A 19,035-nucleotide genomic window follows, 5' to 3' on the forward strand; every position below is an offset into this window, starting at 1 on the left:
TCTTTTGTGATTTTACTACCCCAAGCAATCTCCATTCCATACTACATAGCTCACATCTTAGCAACAAGAGCATCAAAATTGAATTTTGTTCTCCACCCAGCACATTTTGCTCGCACCCTGCAACCCTTCCATATTTACCCTTGCGCATGTTAACTAACGCAGGTGTAAATGTATGCGTTAGTTAACATGCGTTGCGCAACTTAAGTAACGCAAGTGTTAAACACTACGTCAGTTAACTTGCGCAGCCATTAACACTGCGTGAGTTAACTCGCGCAGCCATTAACACTGCGTGAACGCAGCCAGTAGCACATTCGTGAGTTAACTCACGCACACTCTGTGCATACAACCAGAAGAGGCAGAAACCTCTATTTTCCCTATTTTTTTCAATCCTTCTTTCATACATTCATTCAAGAACAGAATTTCCATCATTCATTCAATCAAGCATTAACTCATAATTATATTACGAAAAAATAACATAATAAAACAACGGAATAAAATAACGCATAATGTCATAAAAACGCAAAAAAGCGCAAGTGTGATAGGATTACACCCAAATCCAACAAAATGTCAAACAAAAAAAAACTACACATGTCATAAAAGCTACACAAGTCATGTTGGTCCATCCCGTGGACTCCTACTCCCCCTCTGCGGAGTCGGCACCTGCTCCAGCATGCTCCACTCAGACTGTATGCCCTGCATGATGCGAAGAACCTCTGGATTACCAAACACATCTGGATGCCCAATTGCACTGTCCACTCTAGCTCTAATGTTGTTGATGATCTGGTATGGGTCGGGAGGATGTCTGGCCCACTGCTGCTCAACAAGAACCTCCTCATAAGGAGGGACAGGACGAGGAGGGGCATCAGTTACGTAGTCAGGAATGGCCGCAGGGGGGTTCACAATAGGATGTGATACTCTAACGAACCATCTCATGTACCCCCTAGTATGAGCCCACGGCTGGTTATCCGGAACTGGATCACGCCTATGCTGATGGCCGAGGACATGTAGAGCAAACTCCGTGAAGGTCTGGGCCACGTCATCCGCCGCAAGAAGCTCAATGTCTGTAGGAGGCCTGGGAATTCTCTGGACATACCCGTACTGCCTAAGAACCCGCTCTGGCAAGTGACGGACCATCCTGTCGCTGCCGGCCATGATCCATCCGGAGTACCAGCATATATCCTGAAAGGGCGTGATGTGTAGTAGTCTCTCGTACGGCCTCCAGGTGACATGAGAAAGGTCCATCGAATCGATGGCAGCTCGGTAGTGTCCCGGATCAGTAAAGCCCCTGGGAGGTTTCCATTTACTCACAAGCGGGGAAACAATAGGGTCGTAAAGCTTATGGTGCAATCCAGAATATACAATCCGGAATGCACATATATTCCGGACTATATATTCCGGAAAAGACGATAATGGGGTGTACCAAAGGGAAACTTCGGCCTTTGTGTATGGTGAGGGTTGGTTCGGATTTTAGAATCCGAATTGATTCAGCATTGGATTCTTCTATGTGGCCCACATTGCACCGACAATTTTTGTGGCCCACAGCGCCCAAATACCTCTATAAATAGGGGTCCCTGATTTCATTACAAGTAAACTACACCAAAAAAAAATATCATGGAATTCCCTGGCTTTGATCCGAACACCAAGCTAGCGGCAGTCTACTACAACGGTGGAACACCACCCCATCTGTTTAAGATTCGCGACGATGTCACCCTCTCCGGGATGAAGGATGAGCTGGATTAAATCAACCGTCAACTCACACAAACATGAGGAGGGTGGTCGGTGTTGAATATCGATGTCCATTGTCCGACTCAGCCGTATCTCTTCGCTTCAGACGGATGAAACTCACAAACGACGGCGACGTGAGAACCATGTTCTCTGTCTTTGGTCAGCACAACACTATTTGACCGCCTGCCGATCGTAACATGTCAGTTGACAGGCCGACAAGATCGAGTTCAAAAGCTCTTCTTCGAACACCTTCCCAAAAGATTCATCATTTATGTTATTATGGTTTTTTTTAACTGTTTATTTGTCTTATGATCTATTTTTTTCCAAGGCATTCGCAACGAAAACGATCCAAATAAAGGGTCAGGTGCAGTTCGGACTATATAATCCGGAACAAATGCATGCATTCCGGATTGTATTTTTCGAAAACCCTCAGTAACATTTTGGCCGGTGACGTTTCACCAAAGGTTAGGCCGGTTAGTGGAGTTTGAATTCAATTTTTGACGGTTTTGAATGTGGAACACGTTTTATTTGACTGTAATTAAGACCTATGACTTATATAAGGCTATAAAAAGGCTTAGATCTTCAACATTTTCTTTCATTCTTCTTCACGTCCTTTCTTACATTTTCTTCAAAAAAATTTAAGTCTTTTAGGTAGCTTTTAGGAGTGTTTGTGGTGTCATGGTCATTGTTGACCGCTCATACGACCCCTGCAATTGCATTGCAACTTATGCGGGGGTTGTATAACGGTCAACAGAGACCGTTGACATCAAAGAAAGACACAAAATATTTATATCGTATTTGTCCGGATTATGTTTTTCGGAAACGCTAACAATCTGGTCTGGATTACGTAATCCGGACCAGGGGTATTTTTGGAATTTTTGTAGGGCGCACGAGAAGGCAGTAGGATGGGAAAAGTAAATCTCATATTTATATATATTGAGCTCAAAGGCCCGTATGAATTAAGATTGATCCAATTTTGTTGAGGACATGCTAAACATGAATAATCGTCGACTATATGTGAAAGGTGTTCTTCTTCATGGGGGTTATCATATTTAATTTTTGGGTTAATAGTGTTTTTCACCCCTGTAATATAAGTCATTTCCAGTTTTCGCCCGTGTAAAATTTTCGGTTTGATTTGCACCCTCGTAAAAAAAAAATTCCGGAAAACACCCCTCCCCCTCCAACTCAGCAGATTCGCTTATGTGGCGCTGAGTTGGCTTTTTTTTTTTTTAAATTGGCCACATCAGATTTTATTATTAAAATATTTGATATTTAATTTTTAAAAATAAAAAAATCCAAAAAAATTTGTAAAAATAAAAAATTGGTTTGAAAATTAATTTTTGAAAATAAAAAATTGTAAAAATTAGAAAAAAAATTCAGGAATTTTTTTTTACGGATTTTTTTAAAAAAAAATCTGGAAATGTTTTTTATTACCAAATTTTTTTCTTTGTATAAAAAAAACCAACTTTTTCCAATATTTTATAAAAATTATGGAATAAAATTTACGAAATTTTTTTTGAATTTATCCTAAATTTTTTCCAGAAATTTATTTTCGAAAAAAATTTGAATTTAAAAAATTATAAAAAAACTATTATGATTTTTTTTCGAAATATAAAAAATTAGAAAAAAATCAGAAAATATAACCAGATTTTTCTAAAATTAAAAAGATTTAAAAAATTCTGGAATTTAATTTTCAAAATACAAAAAAAGTAAATTTTCAAATTAAAAAAAGTCAGATTTTTTTTAAAAAAATTAATTTTTGAGAATCTGGATACAAATTTAGAGGGTTTTATAAAAGTCGTGGAAATTCCATTTTTCCTAGAATTCAGCACTTCCTTAGAGGAGGTTGAAATCACAAATCTTATAAAAAATATGAATTTTTTCTATATTTGTATACAGATTTTTAAAAAAATTTCAGATTTTTTTTTTCAAAAAATCTGACCTCTTTTGTAATTTTGAAAATTAAATTCCAGAATTTTATAAAATCTTTTTAATTTTAAAAAAAATCTGATTATATTTTCTGATTTTTTCTAATTTTTGAAAAAAAAATCTAATTTTTTTTCGATTTTTAAATTTTTTGGAAACAAATATGACTATTTTTTTATATTTCAGAATCTGAATTTTTTAAAAATAATTTTTCGATTTTTTAAATTTTAAAATCTGAATATTTTAATGATTTTTTTATTTTTTAAAATTTATTTTCAAATATTTTAAAAATAAAAATCTGATGTGGAATTTTTTTTGACACGTGGCCATTAAAAAAAAAACCAAGTCAGCGCCACGTAAGCGAATCTGCTGAGTTGGAGGGGGGAGGGGTCTTTTCAGGAGAAAAAAAATTTTACGAGGACGAAAACCGAAAATGACCTATATTACTGGGGTGAAAAACACTATTAACCCTTAATTTTTTTAGCCTACTGCAAGATTGGTCATGTAGACCTTATTCACTCCTAGTATCATTGTAAGGGGCACCATTCTCGCATGATTTTGTAAAGGAACTTAATAACATAGTTATAACAAAAGGTTCAGAGTGGGGGCGATATCACAACAAAGAGAAAATATATAGTTTTTGTGCACATGACAAACAGTATGTGTAACACTAATATGTCTCTGCTTCAATTCATTTCATTAGCATGGCAAAATGTTATTATGACATCAGAACATGTGCTCCAACATCTAATGTGACAGAAAATAGAAAATGAAGAGAATACAGCAGGATAAAATAATCACATAAGATTTTTCCATTATTTTCAAATTAAACATCTTTGTACAATATATTGATGTTAGAAAAGAACCCTCTAATAATCTTACTTTGACATTTCACTTTTTTATGTCACTACAGTACACATAAAATTACACCAATTAATTGGAAGAAAGTATATTTACTATGTAGCATTACCATTATTTTTGGCTTGCTATCATTTTTTTGATTTGGTTCACTAGGAACATCATAAGAGGAAAGGTTCACCTTCCACTTTCCAAGAACATTCTTTGAAACACTAACTAAATAAAACTCAACACAAGGAGCTTCAATTTTAGCTCATGGTATTTTTTTTCTCACAAGCCAAATATACTTACTTATTCATATGCTAATGTTTATTTTCCTTCATCCCTATAGTTTGCAGTGTACTTGACTCTATCTCATTGAAACAATTAAATCCAAAGTCATGAATACCAAAGTCTTGACAATCAAATAGCCAAGCACAATTATCCTCCCAAGAAGGCATAAAATTCATGTCATTTTTTGTATTTTCTGCTATAGGTGTAGTGTCCATTTCCCAAAGGGCTTCCACCAATGGTGTTTCATCCAACCATATACTATTCATTAGAGAATCGTCACTGCAAATGCTATCTAGCAAAAGTAATTCTTCTCCAGAAGAATTTTCAGCTGGGGATGAGCTTGAATTCTCCTCTGAGTTGACAACCCCATCAGTTTCCTTCACTTCATGGTTGTTAACAGGCTGTGACGAATTTTCTGCAGGGGATGAAGTACTACTATCATTGGATGATGCTTGTTTATTCAAAGGTTCATGAGTAATGGGATCAATTCCCATCTTAATGAGCTTTTTCTTGATGTGTGTGTTCCAATGATTTTTAATCTCATTGTCTGTTCTCCCGGGTAACCGTGAAGCAATCTTCGACCACCTGAGACAACAATCAACTATATATCAAAATCCATCACCAACGTAATAAATTAGTCTATGCAATTGCGCACGGACGAAAACCATATATACAAAAAAATAATAATAATAGAAGATAATTATGCTATAATATATAGAAATCTTTAAATATATGTCTATATTCTCTAGTAAGCAAAACAAATATTCAATTGCTTAAGCCACAAGAAAACCCTGTCTAAGACATGATATAAAATGCCCACCTACTTTTAACATCAATAATAATTTAGACATGTTAATTGAATTGAAGGATTCGCTAATTAAATGATTAAAAGAGAAATGATTTTTTTACATAAGAATTTTGCTGTAAAAAACGGTGTCATTTGTTTTGTGCGTGTATTTTATGTGTTTATGTTGGTTGTATAAGGTAAAAAATACTACTAAGAGAGATAGACATAAATACATATGATATCACATAACTGAATAAAATAAATAGAAAACCTGTTGCCGAGGCGGGCATGGAGATCAATAACAAGCTGCTCCTCTGCTTCAGTGAGGAGACCTCTCTTTAAATCAGGACGAAGATAATTAGTCCAACGAAGACGACAGCTCTTACCGCAGCGCCGAAGGCCGGCAAGTTTAGGCACAGCACGCCAACAACATTGTCCATTGGTAAGAATAAAAGTGATGAGTTTCTTGTCTTCCTCAGCTGTCCATGGACCTTTCTTCACACCAAGTTTGTCACAACAAGGTTGTCTCCCCATAACTCACGACCAATGCAAGTCCTTCAAAGTAATGCAAAAGTAAAAGTCTCACCAACACTGCCTTTATATATAGCCCACACCTTTTTCTATTCTAATTAATTAAATCATAAGTAATAAAAATGTGCATAATTAAAAAAAAAAAGGAAATGTTGACGAATGCCCCCGGAGCACTTGTTAAGGGTTTTAAATAGTAACTTTTTAATAAAAACATGTGTATTTAATGCATTGGAAATTGAACTTTTTGACTTTTTGAAGGAATAATTTCTTAATTTAGAATGCTTAAAGAGTGCCTCAGGGGCACTCGTTAACAAGACCCTTAAAAAAATTATGAAGTTTTTAAGAGACAATGATAAACAGGAGAAGGTTGGAGGGGTCCGCTATGGGTTGGGAAAGGTATGTGGGAACTAATATAAGGAATTCTGGTGTTTCCTAGCTGCGCAAAATTGGTGATGCTGAAAGATGTGTGACCCAATAGCATGGATTTGTGTAAGGTTATTTATATCTTAAAAAGTAAAAAAATAATATTAATGCGTGAAATGATTATGCTTTTTTAACATTTTGCCATTACATAGACACTGCCATGATTTCACTCTTACTCAATCATTTCGTCATCACTACGTATTGTGTTCTTCATGATATGGTGAAGGTGATTGCTAGAAAACTCTATCTTTGTTCTTCATGAACAAGGTAACCGGTTGATTTTATGAAACTCCATGATAACTGATACTACGTTGGTGAATTAAAGGTGTTTATTAACAGACAAAATTTAATTACTTCTGTTTTTATAATTTTCTAATCATGATTTAATATAAATGTGCTCAATAATATTATTATTTTTTATGTAAATATATTTTACAATCTAATAATATCGACATTGTCAAATGAACTAGTTTTATAAATCTAATATAAACCTTTAAGAGCAAATAATCATTTTCGTTCCTGAATGTATAACGAGTAGCCACAATATTCCATCAATGTAGAGAAATTACAAAAGTGTCTGATTGTGCACTCTGTTGTTCAAAATAATTTCTGACATTAGAATGTTTCCTTTAAAACCATGACCTTGGAGCTTTTGGAGGGTTGAAGTGTGGTAGGTTAACGCGAAGACGGTTTAAACGCGAAGTGGCACGAAATATGTAAACATTTTTCGTCAAGGATTATTTTGACTAAATAGTGCACAATCAAAGACTATTTTGTAATTTCTCTACATCGAAAGGATGTTTTGACTACTTGTTACACATTTAGTGACAAAAATAACTATTTGCCTAAACCTTTAAATATAATTTTAAAGTCGGTTTTTGCTCTGTTTTCGACTTTGAAAATTATAGCTCTTCATAGAATATCCATGAAACTGACTATCATTATTAATACGAGTTGCGGAAATTTAGTAACTTATTACTGTGCCTAGCGTATATGTATGACCGCAATTATAAGTAGTTTAGTGAGCTAAAGACTTTAGTTTATTTGGAAGGATGGCTAAGGAATGAATGGTTAAGACTTAAGATTAATTTTATTAGTCAGAGTTTTGGAAAATAGCTCATCTAGAATCTAGATATGTTAGTAGATATTGAAACTGTCATCGGTGTGAAAATCACTTTAGCTATCTCTAATGACTTATGAGCGTGAGCCCTGTATATGATTAAGTCTTACGGGAAACTTTCCAACCGAAGAGTCACTAAGTCAATACAATCAACGGCAAAGCAAAATAAGCCTTAAATACTACAAGAAAAGCCCTTATCCCTAACAGAATTAAGTTAATATCAACTGATATAAGCTCACAAGAACAGCTAATTACTAAATATACTAACCTATTTAAATATAAAAAATATATTTTTTGGGTAGCTAAAACTACCCCATTTACACACATAGCTTCGCCGCTAACTACAATGTATTATTGTTTCATAGTCGAACAATTCTTAACACAAACAATTTGGATATTACATTTGGTCACATAAAAAAAACAAAAGTAGAAAAATAATAATCACATGGTTTGTATTTTTTTACCCTAAAAAAAATTATGTGTATTTTTTTATGTGTGAATGTAATTTTCAAATTCGTGTTTATCCAATGTTATGAGTAAATAGAGAGTTCTTGCCAAAAGATTTCATTAAGTAGGAGAGCTCTTAGTTTTATACTCGATGACACTTTCATAACATTATCCCTTTTGTGAAAGGAAAAAAAAAAAAAGCTTTTTGATAGCACGATGCCAATTCAAACTAAACTAATGCTACATTTTTTTGTTGAAGAAATTCAAACTAAATGTATGCTACATAATCATAAACCAAATTGACATACTTAGACAATTCTTACTTACTAATTTGATTTTTTTGTAGTGAGTTAGGATTGATATTGGAGTCTATCCTAAATACGTTAATTACCCATATATAAAATGTATAGCTTTTTAGGACTAAGTGTGAGTATTATGGTATTATTTTAATAAAGGAATGGACATAATAGCGACATTTATGTTCCTTTAAACCTAACAAGCAATATAATGGTTTGATTAATCTTGTTTCGATACCCATTTTCTTTCCAATAGACCAAACTATTTGATAGTGCACTACTTAAAGTCATGTTAGGAAAACATCTAATGTGAACAAACAGAAATTTAATTAAGTTGAAGAGGACAAGGGTACTACAAGAAGCCCTACAAGAAGCCCTACAAACCACAAACATCAAGGAGTGTAAAAGAGGACAAGGGTTGCCTAAGATAGTTAACACAAACATCAAGGAGTGTAAAAGAGGACAAGGGTTACCTAAAATAGTTAAAAGTACACGTGCTTTAAAGTCCTAGTGAAGTAATCAAATCAACACCCTTATTGGCATCACGGTTGATAAGCATGCTCAATACCAATGAATCAACCTCAAAAAACACACAACCAAGGGAAATATTATGGGTAAGACATATGCCAAAATATAATGCATTACAATAATTGATTTTGGAGTAAAAATAGGTAACCATTTTCCCAAGATCATCAAGAACAATCCCCCAACTGCAGTACTCCTAGAGGAAGGAATGAACGAACCATGTACATTAACTTTATAAGAATGAGTAGTTTTACAAGGTGAAGGTTATGTAGGGGTGTGTTTGGAGTGGGGTGTGGAGAAAATTAGAAGCTTTTTAATTAATGTGTATTCCAAATGCGACTTGGAATCCAAGAAAAGATTGTGGGAGAATATCTTGGAGGAACGGCAAAGTAGGGGCGAGGGGGCGTGGTGTGTGATGGGGGACTTTAATGTTGTGTGTAGAAGGGATGAGAGGAGGGGAGTTAATGATGGAGCTTCCTCGTCCCAAGTGGTGGAGATGGAATTGTTTAATAGATTCATTAATGATGTGGAGTTGGAAGATTTGAATGTGTTGGGCCGACGATTCACTTGGTATCATCCTAATGGTAGATCGATGAGTAGAATTGACAGGATGCTCATTTCGGAGGAATGGGTGAATGCTTGGGGGGATAATTCTCTTTGGGTGTTGCCAAGGGATGTGTCGGATCATTGTCCGTTGGTCTTAAAAAATGGAGGATGGGATTGGGGTCCGAAGCCGTTTCGTTTCAATAACTTTTGGCTCCAAAACCGGAATTTTAAGGGTGTGGTGGAGGAAGCATGGAGGAATCATTCCGTTGAAGGGTGGATGAGCTTTGTTCTAAAAGAAAAATTAAAGGTGTTAAAAACTAAGATCAAAGCTTGGAATAGGGAGGAGTATGGTGGTTTGGAGGCAAGGGTGGAGAGATTGGTGGAAGATATCAAGAGTCTTGATGAAATAGGAGAGGTGGGAGGGTTGAGCGATTTAGAGGTGACTACCCGGAAATTGAAGTTCGAAGAGTTATGGAGGCTCCTAAAAGCTAAGGACTCGTTGATTGTGCAAAGATCTAGATCAAAATGGTTGAAAGAGGGAGATGCTAATTCCAAGTTTTTCCAAAATAGTGTTAAATTGAGGTCTAGTAGGAATGCTATCAAGGCTTTAAAAGTTAACGAGGGTTGGGTGGTGTCTCCGATGGATGTGAGAAGGAAGGTGGTGAATCATTTTAGGGAGCATGTTGCCGGTTGCTCTTGGGAGAGGCCGACTTTGGATGGGGTCAACTTTAAGAAGTTTTCCGAAGCGGAAAATGTTTCTTTAGTGGCACCATTTTACATGGAAGAGATAGAATTGGTCGTGCGTGAAAGTGATGGGAATAAAAGTCCGGGTCCGGATGGTTATAACTTTGCCTTTGTGAAGGAATTTTGGTACTTAATGAAGAATGAAGTGAGGATAATGTTCGATCAATTCCATGCAAATGAGGTGCTCCCGAAGAGTATGTTGGCGTATTTTGTGACTCTTATTCCCAAGGTGTCGTCCCCGTTGGAACTTGAGGATTATAGGCCCATTTCTTTGCTTGGTAGTCTTTATAAGTTATTAACAAAGGTATTGGCTAGAAGGTTGGCGAATATTATGAGTTCGGTTATTTCAACTTCTCAATCGGCTTTTATTAAAGGGAGGAATTTGGTGGATGGGGTTTTGGTGGTGAATGAGTTAATAGACTATGCGAAAAAAGCTAATAAAGATTGTTTGATTTTAAAGGTTGATTTTGAGAAGGCATATGACTCCGTGGATTGGGGCTTTTTGGAATATATGATGAGAAGGGTGGGATTGTGTGAGAAGTGGGTAGCTTGGATGAAGGCTTGTGTGTTTGGTGGGAGTATGTCTATTCTTGTTAATGGTAGCCCGACGGAGGAAATTTGTATTCAAAGAGGTCTTAAACAAGGGGACCTTCTAGCACCTTTCCTTTTTTTGTTGGTTGCGGAAGGCTTTAGTGGGTTGATGAGGAATGCGGTGGATTTGAATTTATTTGAAGGTTTTGCGATGGGAGGGAACGGTTTGGTGGTGTCTCACTTGCAATATGCCGACGACACCCTTTGTATTGGGAAAGCTTCGGTAGAAAATCTTTGGATGATGAAGGCACTTTTGAGAGGTTTTGAAATGGTTTCTGGGTTGAAAATTAATTTTTCTAAAAGCTCTCTTATAGGTGTGAATATTCCGGATGACTTTATGGTAATGGCGTGTGATTTTTTGAATTGTAGTCAAGGGAGTTTACCGTTCAAATATTTGGGGTTACCGGTGGGGGCCAACCCGAAGAGCATGTCCACATGGGAACCGATGTTGGAAATTTTGAGGGGTAGGTTGAACTCTTGGGGTCACAAGTACGTGAGCTTCGGAGGTAGGATTGTTCTTCTTAACTCGGTTCTTAATTCAATTCCGATATTTTATTTGACTTTTATGAAGATGCCGGACCAAGTTTGGAAGAGGATTGTTAGAATGCAAAGGGAGTTCCTTTGGGGAGGAGTGGGTGGGGGGAAGAAAATTAGTTGGGTGAAATGGAAGTCGGTGTGCCAACAAAAGAAGAATGGTGGTATTGGGATTAAAGACATTAGGCTTATGAATGTGTGTTTATTGGCAAAATGGAAATGGAGATTTTTAGTGGAGGAATCGGCATTGTGGAAGGAGGTCCTTGAGGAAAAATATGGGCCTTGTAGGGATATTTTGTTGGAGAGTGACTATTCCTCTTTGCCTCGGTTTGCGTCAATGTGGTGGAAGAATGTGGTGAAGTTAGAAGACTTTGGTAGCAAAGGGTGGTTTAGTAGCGAAATTGATCGAAAGGTGGGGAATGGTTTGAAGACGAGTTTTTGGCGTGATAATTGGTGTGGAGGTCGGTGTTTTGCGCTTAAATATCCACGACTTTATTCAATTTCGTCTCAAAAGGAGGCTATGGTGGGTGTCATTGGATTGGCTAGGGAGGGGAGATGGGATTGGAATTTCATTTGGAGGCGAAGACTTTTTGTGTGGGAGGAGGAGTTGCTTATTAGTCTATTGGAAGATTTAGAGGGAGCTAGATGGTTAGATAAGGATGATGAGTGGAGATGGAAGTTAGAAGACTTTGGAAGTTATTCCGTCAAATCGGCCTATTTGAAGTTGGAGGAAGTGATTTTAAAGTGAGGGAGTTGAGGAGAAACGGGTGTTTGATAATATGTGGAAGAGTCCGGCTCCTTCAAAAGTGATTGCTTTTGGTTGGAGGGTGCTTCTTAATAGAATCCCAACAAGGGTTAATCTTTCGTTGAGGAATGCTTTACCTCCGGAGGTTTCTACGATGTGTGTGTTTTGTAATTTGAAGGAAGAATCGGCCACTCATATTTTCCTTCATTGTGATGTTGCAAGTTTGGTTTGGGCTAGAGTGATGAGGTGGTTTGATTGTAGCTTTTTAATTCCTCCTAATCTTTTTGTGCTTTGGGATTGTTGGAGTGAAGGTGGGAGTGCTAATAAGGCCACTAAAGGCCTTTGGTTGGTTTGGCATACAACTATTTGGGTTTTGTGGGTTAAGAGAAATGACTTGATTTTCAAGGGGATTAATTATGTGGTGGATGAGGTGATTGAGGAGATAAAGGTGTTATCTTGGAGATGGATGTTGGATAGGTCTAGTACCCCATCTTGCTTCTTCTATGAATGGAGTTGGAATCCAAGACTTTGTCTAGAGCGTTAAGGCGCAGGGGGTTCAGCGGTTGTGTTTGATTGGTGCAGCATCTGTGGGTTTTTTAGCGGTTGGCCTTTTTCTGTGTTTCTGTCCCAGCAGTTTTGCTGAGTTCAGCTGCTTCGGTATGGTTTTTGTGGGGCGGCCAGTGCTTGTTCAGCCGGTATGGTATGTTGCAGGTTGATTGTTGGTAGCTGTTTGGGTGTTGGTGGTGAGCAGCGTGTGGGATGGGGGAATTGGGCAAGAGCTGTTTTGTTGCTCAGTGGCAGGCGGTCAGTTTGGTTGTTGGGGTTAGTTTTGTGCGTGTTTCGCTGCCTGTGGTGTTGACGCAGGGATATGCTTGTGGCTATTTCATGTGTATATGCCTGTGTCATTACTTTTCTTGTTAGTCTTATGTTTTAGGGTGGTTTTTAAGGGGTTTTTGTTCGAGCCAGGTGATTGATAGGCAACCGATTTCCCCTTGTTTGTATTTTTTTTCCACCCGAGCTTATTAGTGCTTCTCGCACGGGCTCGTCGGTTAATAATATTTTGCCGTTTCAAAAAAAAAAAGAATGAGTAGTTTTCCTAATGAGGGTTTAAAACTTTCCTAGCATTAAGATTCATCATCTCCTTATAGATCGAATGGGTGTAGTGTAGTGACACAATGTTGCAGCTAAAGTCGTTCCCAAAGTGGACCATAGATAAAAGAAATTCAAATTCATTCATTTCCTTCCACAGGGCCTAGATAACAACACCAAAAGATAATAGGCCAGTTTCAAGCAATGTTACCTATTATTTCATTAGATATTAGATCTTAGACCAAATTTCTTATTTTATGCACCAAAAGGTTTTAACATCTACATAATCACTAGGAACATGCATGAGTTGTAAGATTATAGAATGCTTGGCTTTTCTCATTGATCTGAATAGAATATATATACATCAATGTGTAACATTTGGTCAACTATCTAATTATGATTATTATGATACAACATAATTATAGGAAACTAATTATGACTAATTACAACAAAATATTCTATTCTATCACACCCCCGCAGTCGAAGCGGGAGGTTCACGGACGCTTAGACTGGTCCGAAAGTCATCAAAAAGAATACGAGGGAGCCCTTTGGTGAAAATGTCCGCAATCTGATGTTTGGAGGGAACATGAAGTACGCGTGCCTGACCACGAGCTACATTTTCCCGAACAAAATGAATGTCCATCTCAATATGTTTGGTACGCTGATGCTGCACATGATTACCAGATAGATAGATGGCACTAACATTGTCACAATATACCAAAGTGGCATGAGGAATGGGAAAATGGAGCTCCAGAAGAAGGTTGCGGATCCAACATGATTCAGAGACAACATTCGCAACACCTCTATATTCAGCTTCAGCACTAGAACGAGAGAGCGTAGGCTGTCTTTTGGAAGACCAAGAGATAAGATTGTCACCAAGAAAAACACAGTACCCGGATGTGGAGCGTCTAGTGTCAGGACATCCACCCCAATCAGCGTCAGTGTAGGAGATCAGCTTAGTAATAGGTGATGGTGATAAATGTAGACCAAGGTGTATGGTACCCTGTACATAACGGAGAATGCGCTTAAGAGCAATCATGTGTTCTGTGTTGGGTGCATGCATATGAAGACATATTTGTTGAACTGCATAGGAGATGTCAGGTCTAGTGAACGTGAGGTACTGTAAGGCTCCTGCAAGACTCCGATATAAAGAAGGATCCTCATAAGGTGTTCTAGAGGAGGTGCTGAACTTCTGCTTCGTATCGACGGGTGTGGCAGACGTTTTGCAGGATGCCATGCCAGCACGCTCGATGATCTCAGAAGCATAGGTGCTTTGACTAAGAAAAAGACCACCAGAATGACGAGATACAGCAATGCCCAAAAAATAACTCAGGGGGCCCAGGTCCTTCATCGCAAATTCAGATGCTAAAAGTGACATAATTAATTTGCGAAGGGCATGAGTAGAGGTGATAAGTATGATGTCGTCCACATAAAGAAGAATGTAGGACATGTCAGACTGTTGTCGATATATGAAGAGAGAGTGATCTGATGTGCTATGTTGGAAACCAATGGTGGATACATAGTCAGCAAAGCGTTGGTACCATGCTCTGGGCGCTTGCTTGAGACCATAAAGTGACTTTTTCAAACGACACACATAATCTGGATGATGAAAATCACGGAAACCCAATGGTTGATGCATGTAAACAGTTTCATTAAGATCACCATGTAAAAATGCATTTTGGACATCCAGTTGATGAATGGGCCAGGATTTGGAGAGAGCAATGGTGAGCACTGTTCTGATGGTAGCAGGTTTAACCACCGGGCTGAAAGTCTCATCACAATCCACACCTGCAACCTGTGATCTGCCATCACCTACAAGACGAGCCTTATATCGCTCAAATGAGCCATCAGAATTTTTCTTATGTCTAAAAATCCACATGCATCGAATAAGATTAGCATCACAAGGACGAGGAACTAAATCCCACGTCTTATTTCTAATAAGAGCATCAAATTCAGATTGCATTGCGGATTTCCAATTCGGATCGGATAAGGCTAGTTTGGGGTTTTTAGGTATGGGAGAGATGGTGTGGTCGGAGTGAGAGAGTGATAAGTTAAAAATCTTGCGTGGTTTTACAATGCCTTTCATGCTACGAGTAGTGATGGTTCGTGTAGGTGGAGGTGGATGCGGTTGAATTGGGGATTGTGGAAGAGAGGAAGGTGTAGTTGATGAGCTGGTCGGAGAGGCAATATATGGGTTCTGTTGGTTTATTGATGAGATTGGTTCATCAATTGAGGTTGTTGGTGTTGGTTGGTTGTGTGTGACAGGTGGTAATATTTGATTTTGCCACTGATGTATAAGGTAAGGGTGCATGTCATTATCTAGGAAGTGATAAGAGTTTGGCGAGGGGGAATGCATCTTGGTGAAGGGAAATTGATTTTCATCAAAGATAACATGCCTCGAAATTATTAATTTTCTGTTTGACAAATCATAACATTTGTAACCTCTATGATTCAAGGGATAACCCAAGAAGACACACGGAGTAGAGCGGGGTTGTAACTTATGAATGGTGGGTGACGGGAATAAGGGATAACATAGACAACCAAAAGCTCGTAGATGTGTGTAAGTGGGATCACGGTGATATAAGAGTTGTGTTGGTGACTGATTTTGAAGTGTTTTGCATGGAAGAATGTTTAACAGATAAGTTGCCATGTGAAGAGCATGATGCCAAAATGACGGTGGAACAGAAGAATGAGCTAGCATAGTGCGGATCATATTATTAATAGTTCTTATTTTACGTTCCGCTTTCCCATTTTGTGAGGATGTGTAGGGACAAGAGAAGCGAAAAACAAGGCCATGATCAATGCAATATTTTTGAAAAATCTCATTATTATATTCACCGTCATTGTCACATTGAAATGTTTTGACTTTTTGCAAAAATTGAGTTTGAATGAGTTGAGTAAGTGACTTAAACGTTTCAAACACAAGAGATTTTCTGCTAATAGGAAAAGTCCACAAAAAATTTGTAAAATCATCTAAGAATAAGACATAATATTTATGACCAGCAGAACTTAAAATTGGAGACGTCCATAAATCACTATGTAAAATATCAAAAGGCATCAAAGTCGTAGTTTGAGAATCAAAAAATGGCAATTTAACATGTTTGCCTAAAACACAAGAGTCACAAACAACAGAAGAATTGAAAGGTTCACAACATATGAACTTATTTTTGCGAAGGGAATTCAAAACAGACACGCCAGGATGACCAAGACGACTATGCCAAAGACTGGATGTGAGACCGGCAAAACTGGGAGGGGTGGTAACTGGATAAAGATCTCCACGACTGTCACATCTGAGAAGGGTGATCCCCGTCTGAAAATCAGAGACAGTAAAACCAAAAGGGTCAAAGGAAACAGAAACATTATTGTCAGTGGTGAGTCGTCTTACAGAAATTAAATTTTTAATAATTTTCGGGGCATGCAGGACATGGTTAAGGTGAAGGGGTTGGTGAGATGTGGTTATTTGTGTGTGTCCGGTGCCGTGAATTGGAATTCCATGGCCACTGCCTACAATAACTTTCTGATTTGAATTACTTACTGGAAAATAAGACGAGAGATTACCTTGTGATGCGGTCGTGTGAGATGTTGCGCCAGTATCCATGTACCATTGATTGTCAGGAGTGTGGAGTGACATGGTGTGCATTGCTGTCTCGATGTCTGTCGGTATCTGAGATGAGGTGGAGGCTGCATACACCTGAGGACGCTGTCCTAGAATGCCTGGCTGCTTAGGAGGACCGGTAGGGCGTGTCCACTGAGATGTGGGATAAGGACACAGAGGCATAGCCCATGGTGGTGGAGTCCAACCCCATTGTTGCTAGGCTGGGTACTGTTGTTGCTGCTGCCAAGGAGGAGCGGACCAAGGTGACGGGGAGCTAGGAGCTCCAGACTGAGGTGCACTGCGGTTACCACGTCCCCCTCCGCGACCTTGGTTGCCACGGGAGCGAGAACGTCCTCCGGGACGGCGGTTGCCACGCTGAGAGGTGTCTTCAGTGGGTTTCGGCTGAGTGGTGTGCATGGCAGCATGAGAGCCTGTGTTTGCCATCTTAGCCATACCGGCTTCTTCCAAAGTGAGCATGGAGCGAGCCTGATAGAATGCAGGAAGAGGATTACTCTGGCGAATCAAGGTGGCAACACTGCGATAAGCTTCTGAAAGACCCGATATCAGTTGAAGAACCAGACGGTGATTGTTGACAGGAGAGCCGACGTTTCTCAACTGGTCGGAAAGCATCTTAAGGCACTGACAGTAGGCAGAGACATTGGGAAAATCCTCCATGCGGGTGTTGGAGAACTCTTGTTCAAGAGTGACAGCACGAGCATTTTGGTTATCCTGAAAAATATCTGACAAACGATTCCATGCTTCCATTGCAGTGGAGTTGGGTTCCAGAATAGTAGTCAACAAATTAGTGGAAATAGTGGAATAAATCCACTAAAGAACGGTGGCATCAAGAGTGGTCCATTGTTCATACTCGTCATCCGTAGAGGCTGGTGGTGTTTTTCCCGTAGATGGAACAATGTGATGCAAGACTCGATATGAGCGAGCATGAATGCGGAAAAGCTCCGCCCAGGTTCCATATTGATCTTTTTCCATCTCAAGAATAATAGGAATATGGTTCCTAATATTGGAGACGGCAAGGGCAGGGTGGAACTCCGTCTTTGAACCTCTAAGCACGGTGGACTTGTTCTGGCTGGAACCACCGGTGGCAGCGGTAGGTGTGCGGTTGTCGTTGCTGTTTTCAGAATCAGACATGATTGATAGTTGGAGAAAGAATCACGAGCTGGAAAAACAACACACGGCACAGAGAAGTATTTGAACACAAGCAGTCACGAACAGACACAGTAAGAACACAGCGCGACAGAGAAGAGAGAAGGTACGGCGCGGTGATGGTGGTGTTCGTCGGAAGTGTCGGTACAACAGATGCAATCGCGAACAGAGATTTGAATCACGAGCAAGGTGAAGAACAGAGGGTGGACAGATCAGGCAGAGATCGGAATCGTGATGTTGATTGCGACGGCGACGGCGCGAACAGAGGTTGTTCTCGTGTTCGGCGGCTGGGCGAACAGAACAGATGTTGTTTTCGTGTTCGGTGGCGGCGTACGTGGAGGACGGAGGTCCTGCTTGCTGTTTGCGGCAAAGGTTGCTGCAAGGAAGAAGATGATACACGTACGCTTCTGTGTTTGTCGCTTTCTACTTTTTTTTTTTTTTTAGAGAGAGAGATCGATTAGGATCTGATACCATGTAAGATTATAGAATGCTTGGCTTTTCTCATTGATCTGAATAGAATATATATATATACATCAACTAGCATGGAAACCCGTGCCAAGCACGGGCTAGAATTCCGTCAAACTTAAGAGATAATATTGCGATGTAGCAAAAGTCAGTTAAAGTTCAACATTAAGTGAAAGAGTACAGGTTGAACATCAAAAGAGTGAAAAACTCATACTTAAGCCTTAAATTTTTGGATGAAAATGTAGTCTCATTTTCACGGTGTAGTTGCCCTTTCTCCGATGAGTTGATCCACATTATTGTTGGCTTCTCCAGAAAGTCCAACTGTGGTATGATATCATGGTTCAACGTTGTAGGGGAGCGGGAGTGTTCTAGGTGGTGGATCACGAACACGGAGAGTCTGACACTTAATGGAGAGATGTTAATGTGTTAAGTGTAAGTTAAAATTTCACATTGTATGCAAGAGTAGATGTGACCAACAAATAAATAATATGATCCATGTTGTAATGCCTTGAGACATTGGATGAAGGTGTGATGTTAAGCTCACTCGTGTGATTGCACTTAACCTAATGTGATCATACAACTCAATTTTGACTCTCACAAAAGTTCCAACGGTGTGATATTTTTATTTGTTGGTTTTTGAATGTCGTTTTG

General features: G+C 38.7%; 3 protein-coding genes and 1 pseudogene across 3 annotated transcripts; 1 reads left to right on the top strand and 3 right to left on the bottom strand.

Annotated features, from left to right (window-relative positions):
* Positions 1 to 609: 609 nt before the first annotated feature.
* On the bottom strand, positions 610 to 1,152 carry LOC146901537 (uncharacterized). Its single transcript, XM_085737063.1, has one exon. The coding sequence runs from the start codon at positions 1,150 to 1,152 to the stop codon at positions 610 to 612; it is 543 nt and encodes a 180-aa protein (XP_085593189.1).
* A 3,288-nt stretch (positions 1,153 to 4,440) lies between these two features.
* On the bottom strand, positions 4,441 to 6,144 carry LOC146901538 (MYB-like transcription factor ODO1). Its single transcript, XM_085732413.1, has 2 exons — positions 5,841 to 6,144; positions 4,441 to 5,367 (listed from the first exon to the last, which is right to left on the bottom strand). The coding sequence occupies exons 1-2, from the start codon at positions 6,101 to 6,103 to the stop codon at positions 4,812 to 4,814; spliced, it is 819 nt and encodes a 272-aa protein (XP_085588539.1). The 5' UTR covers positions 6,104 to 6,144; the 3' UTR covers positions 4,441 to 4,811.
* A 5,961-nt stretch (positions 6,145 to 12,105) lies between these two features.
* LOC146901539 (uncharacterized) lies at positions 12,106 to 12,615 on the top strand. The gene has a single exon (XM_085737065.1). It carries the CDS (start codon positions 12,106 to 12,108, stop codon positions 12,613 to 12,615), a length of 510 nt encoding a protein of 169 aa, XP_085593191.1.
* A 3,637-nt stretch (positions 12,616 to 16,252) lies between these two features.
* LOC146901540 (uncharacterized) lies at positions 16,253 to 17,808 on the bottom strand (annotated as a pseudogene).
* Between the last annotated feature and the right edge of the window lie 1,227 nt (positions 17,809 to 19,035).

Source organism: Medicago sativa, chromosome 8 (assembly GCF_051527215.1).
Source record: "Medicago sativa cultivar Bolivia chromosome 8, Bolivia_mono, whole genome shotgun sequence".
Lineage (NCBI taxonomy): Eukaryota > Viridiplantae > Streptophyta > Magnoliopsida > Fabales > Fabaceae > Medicago > Medicago sativa.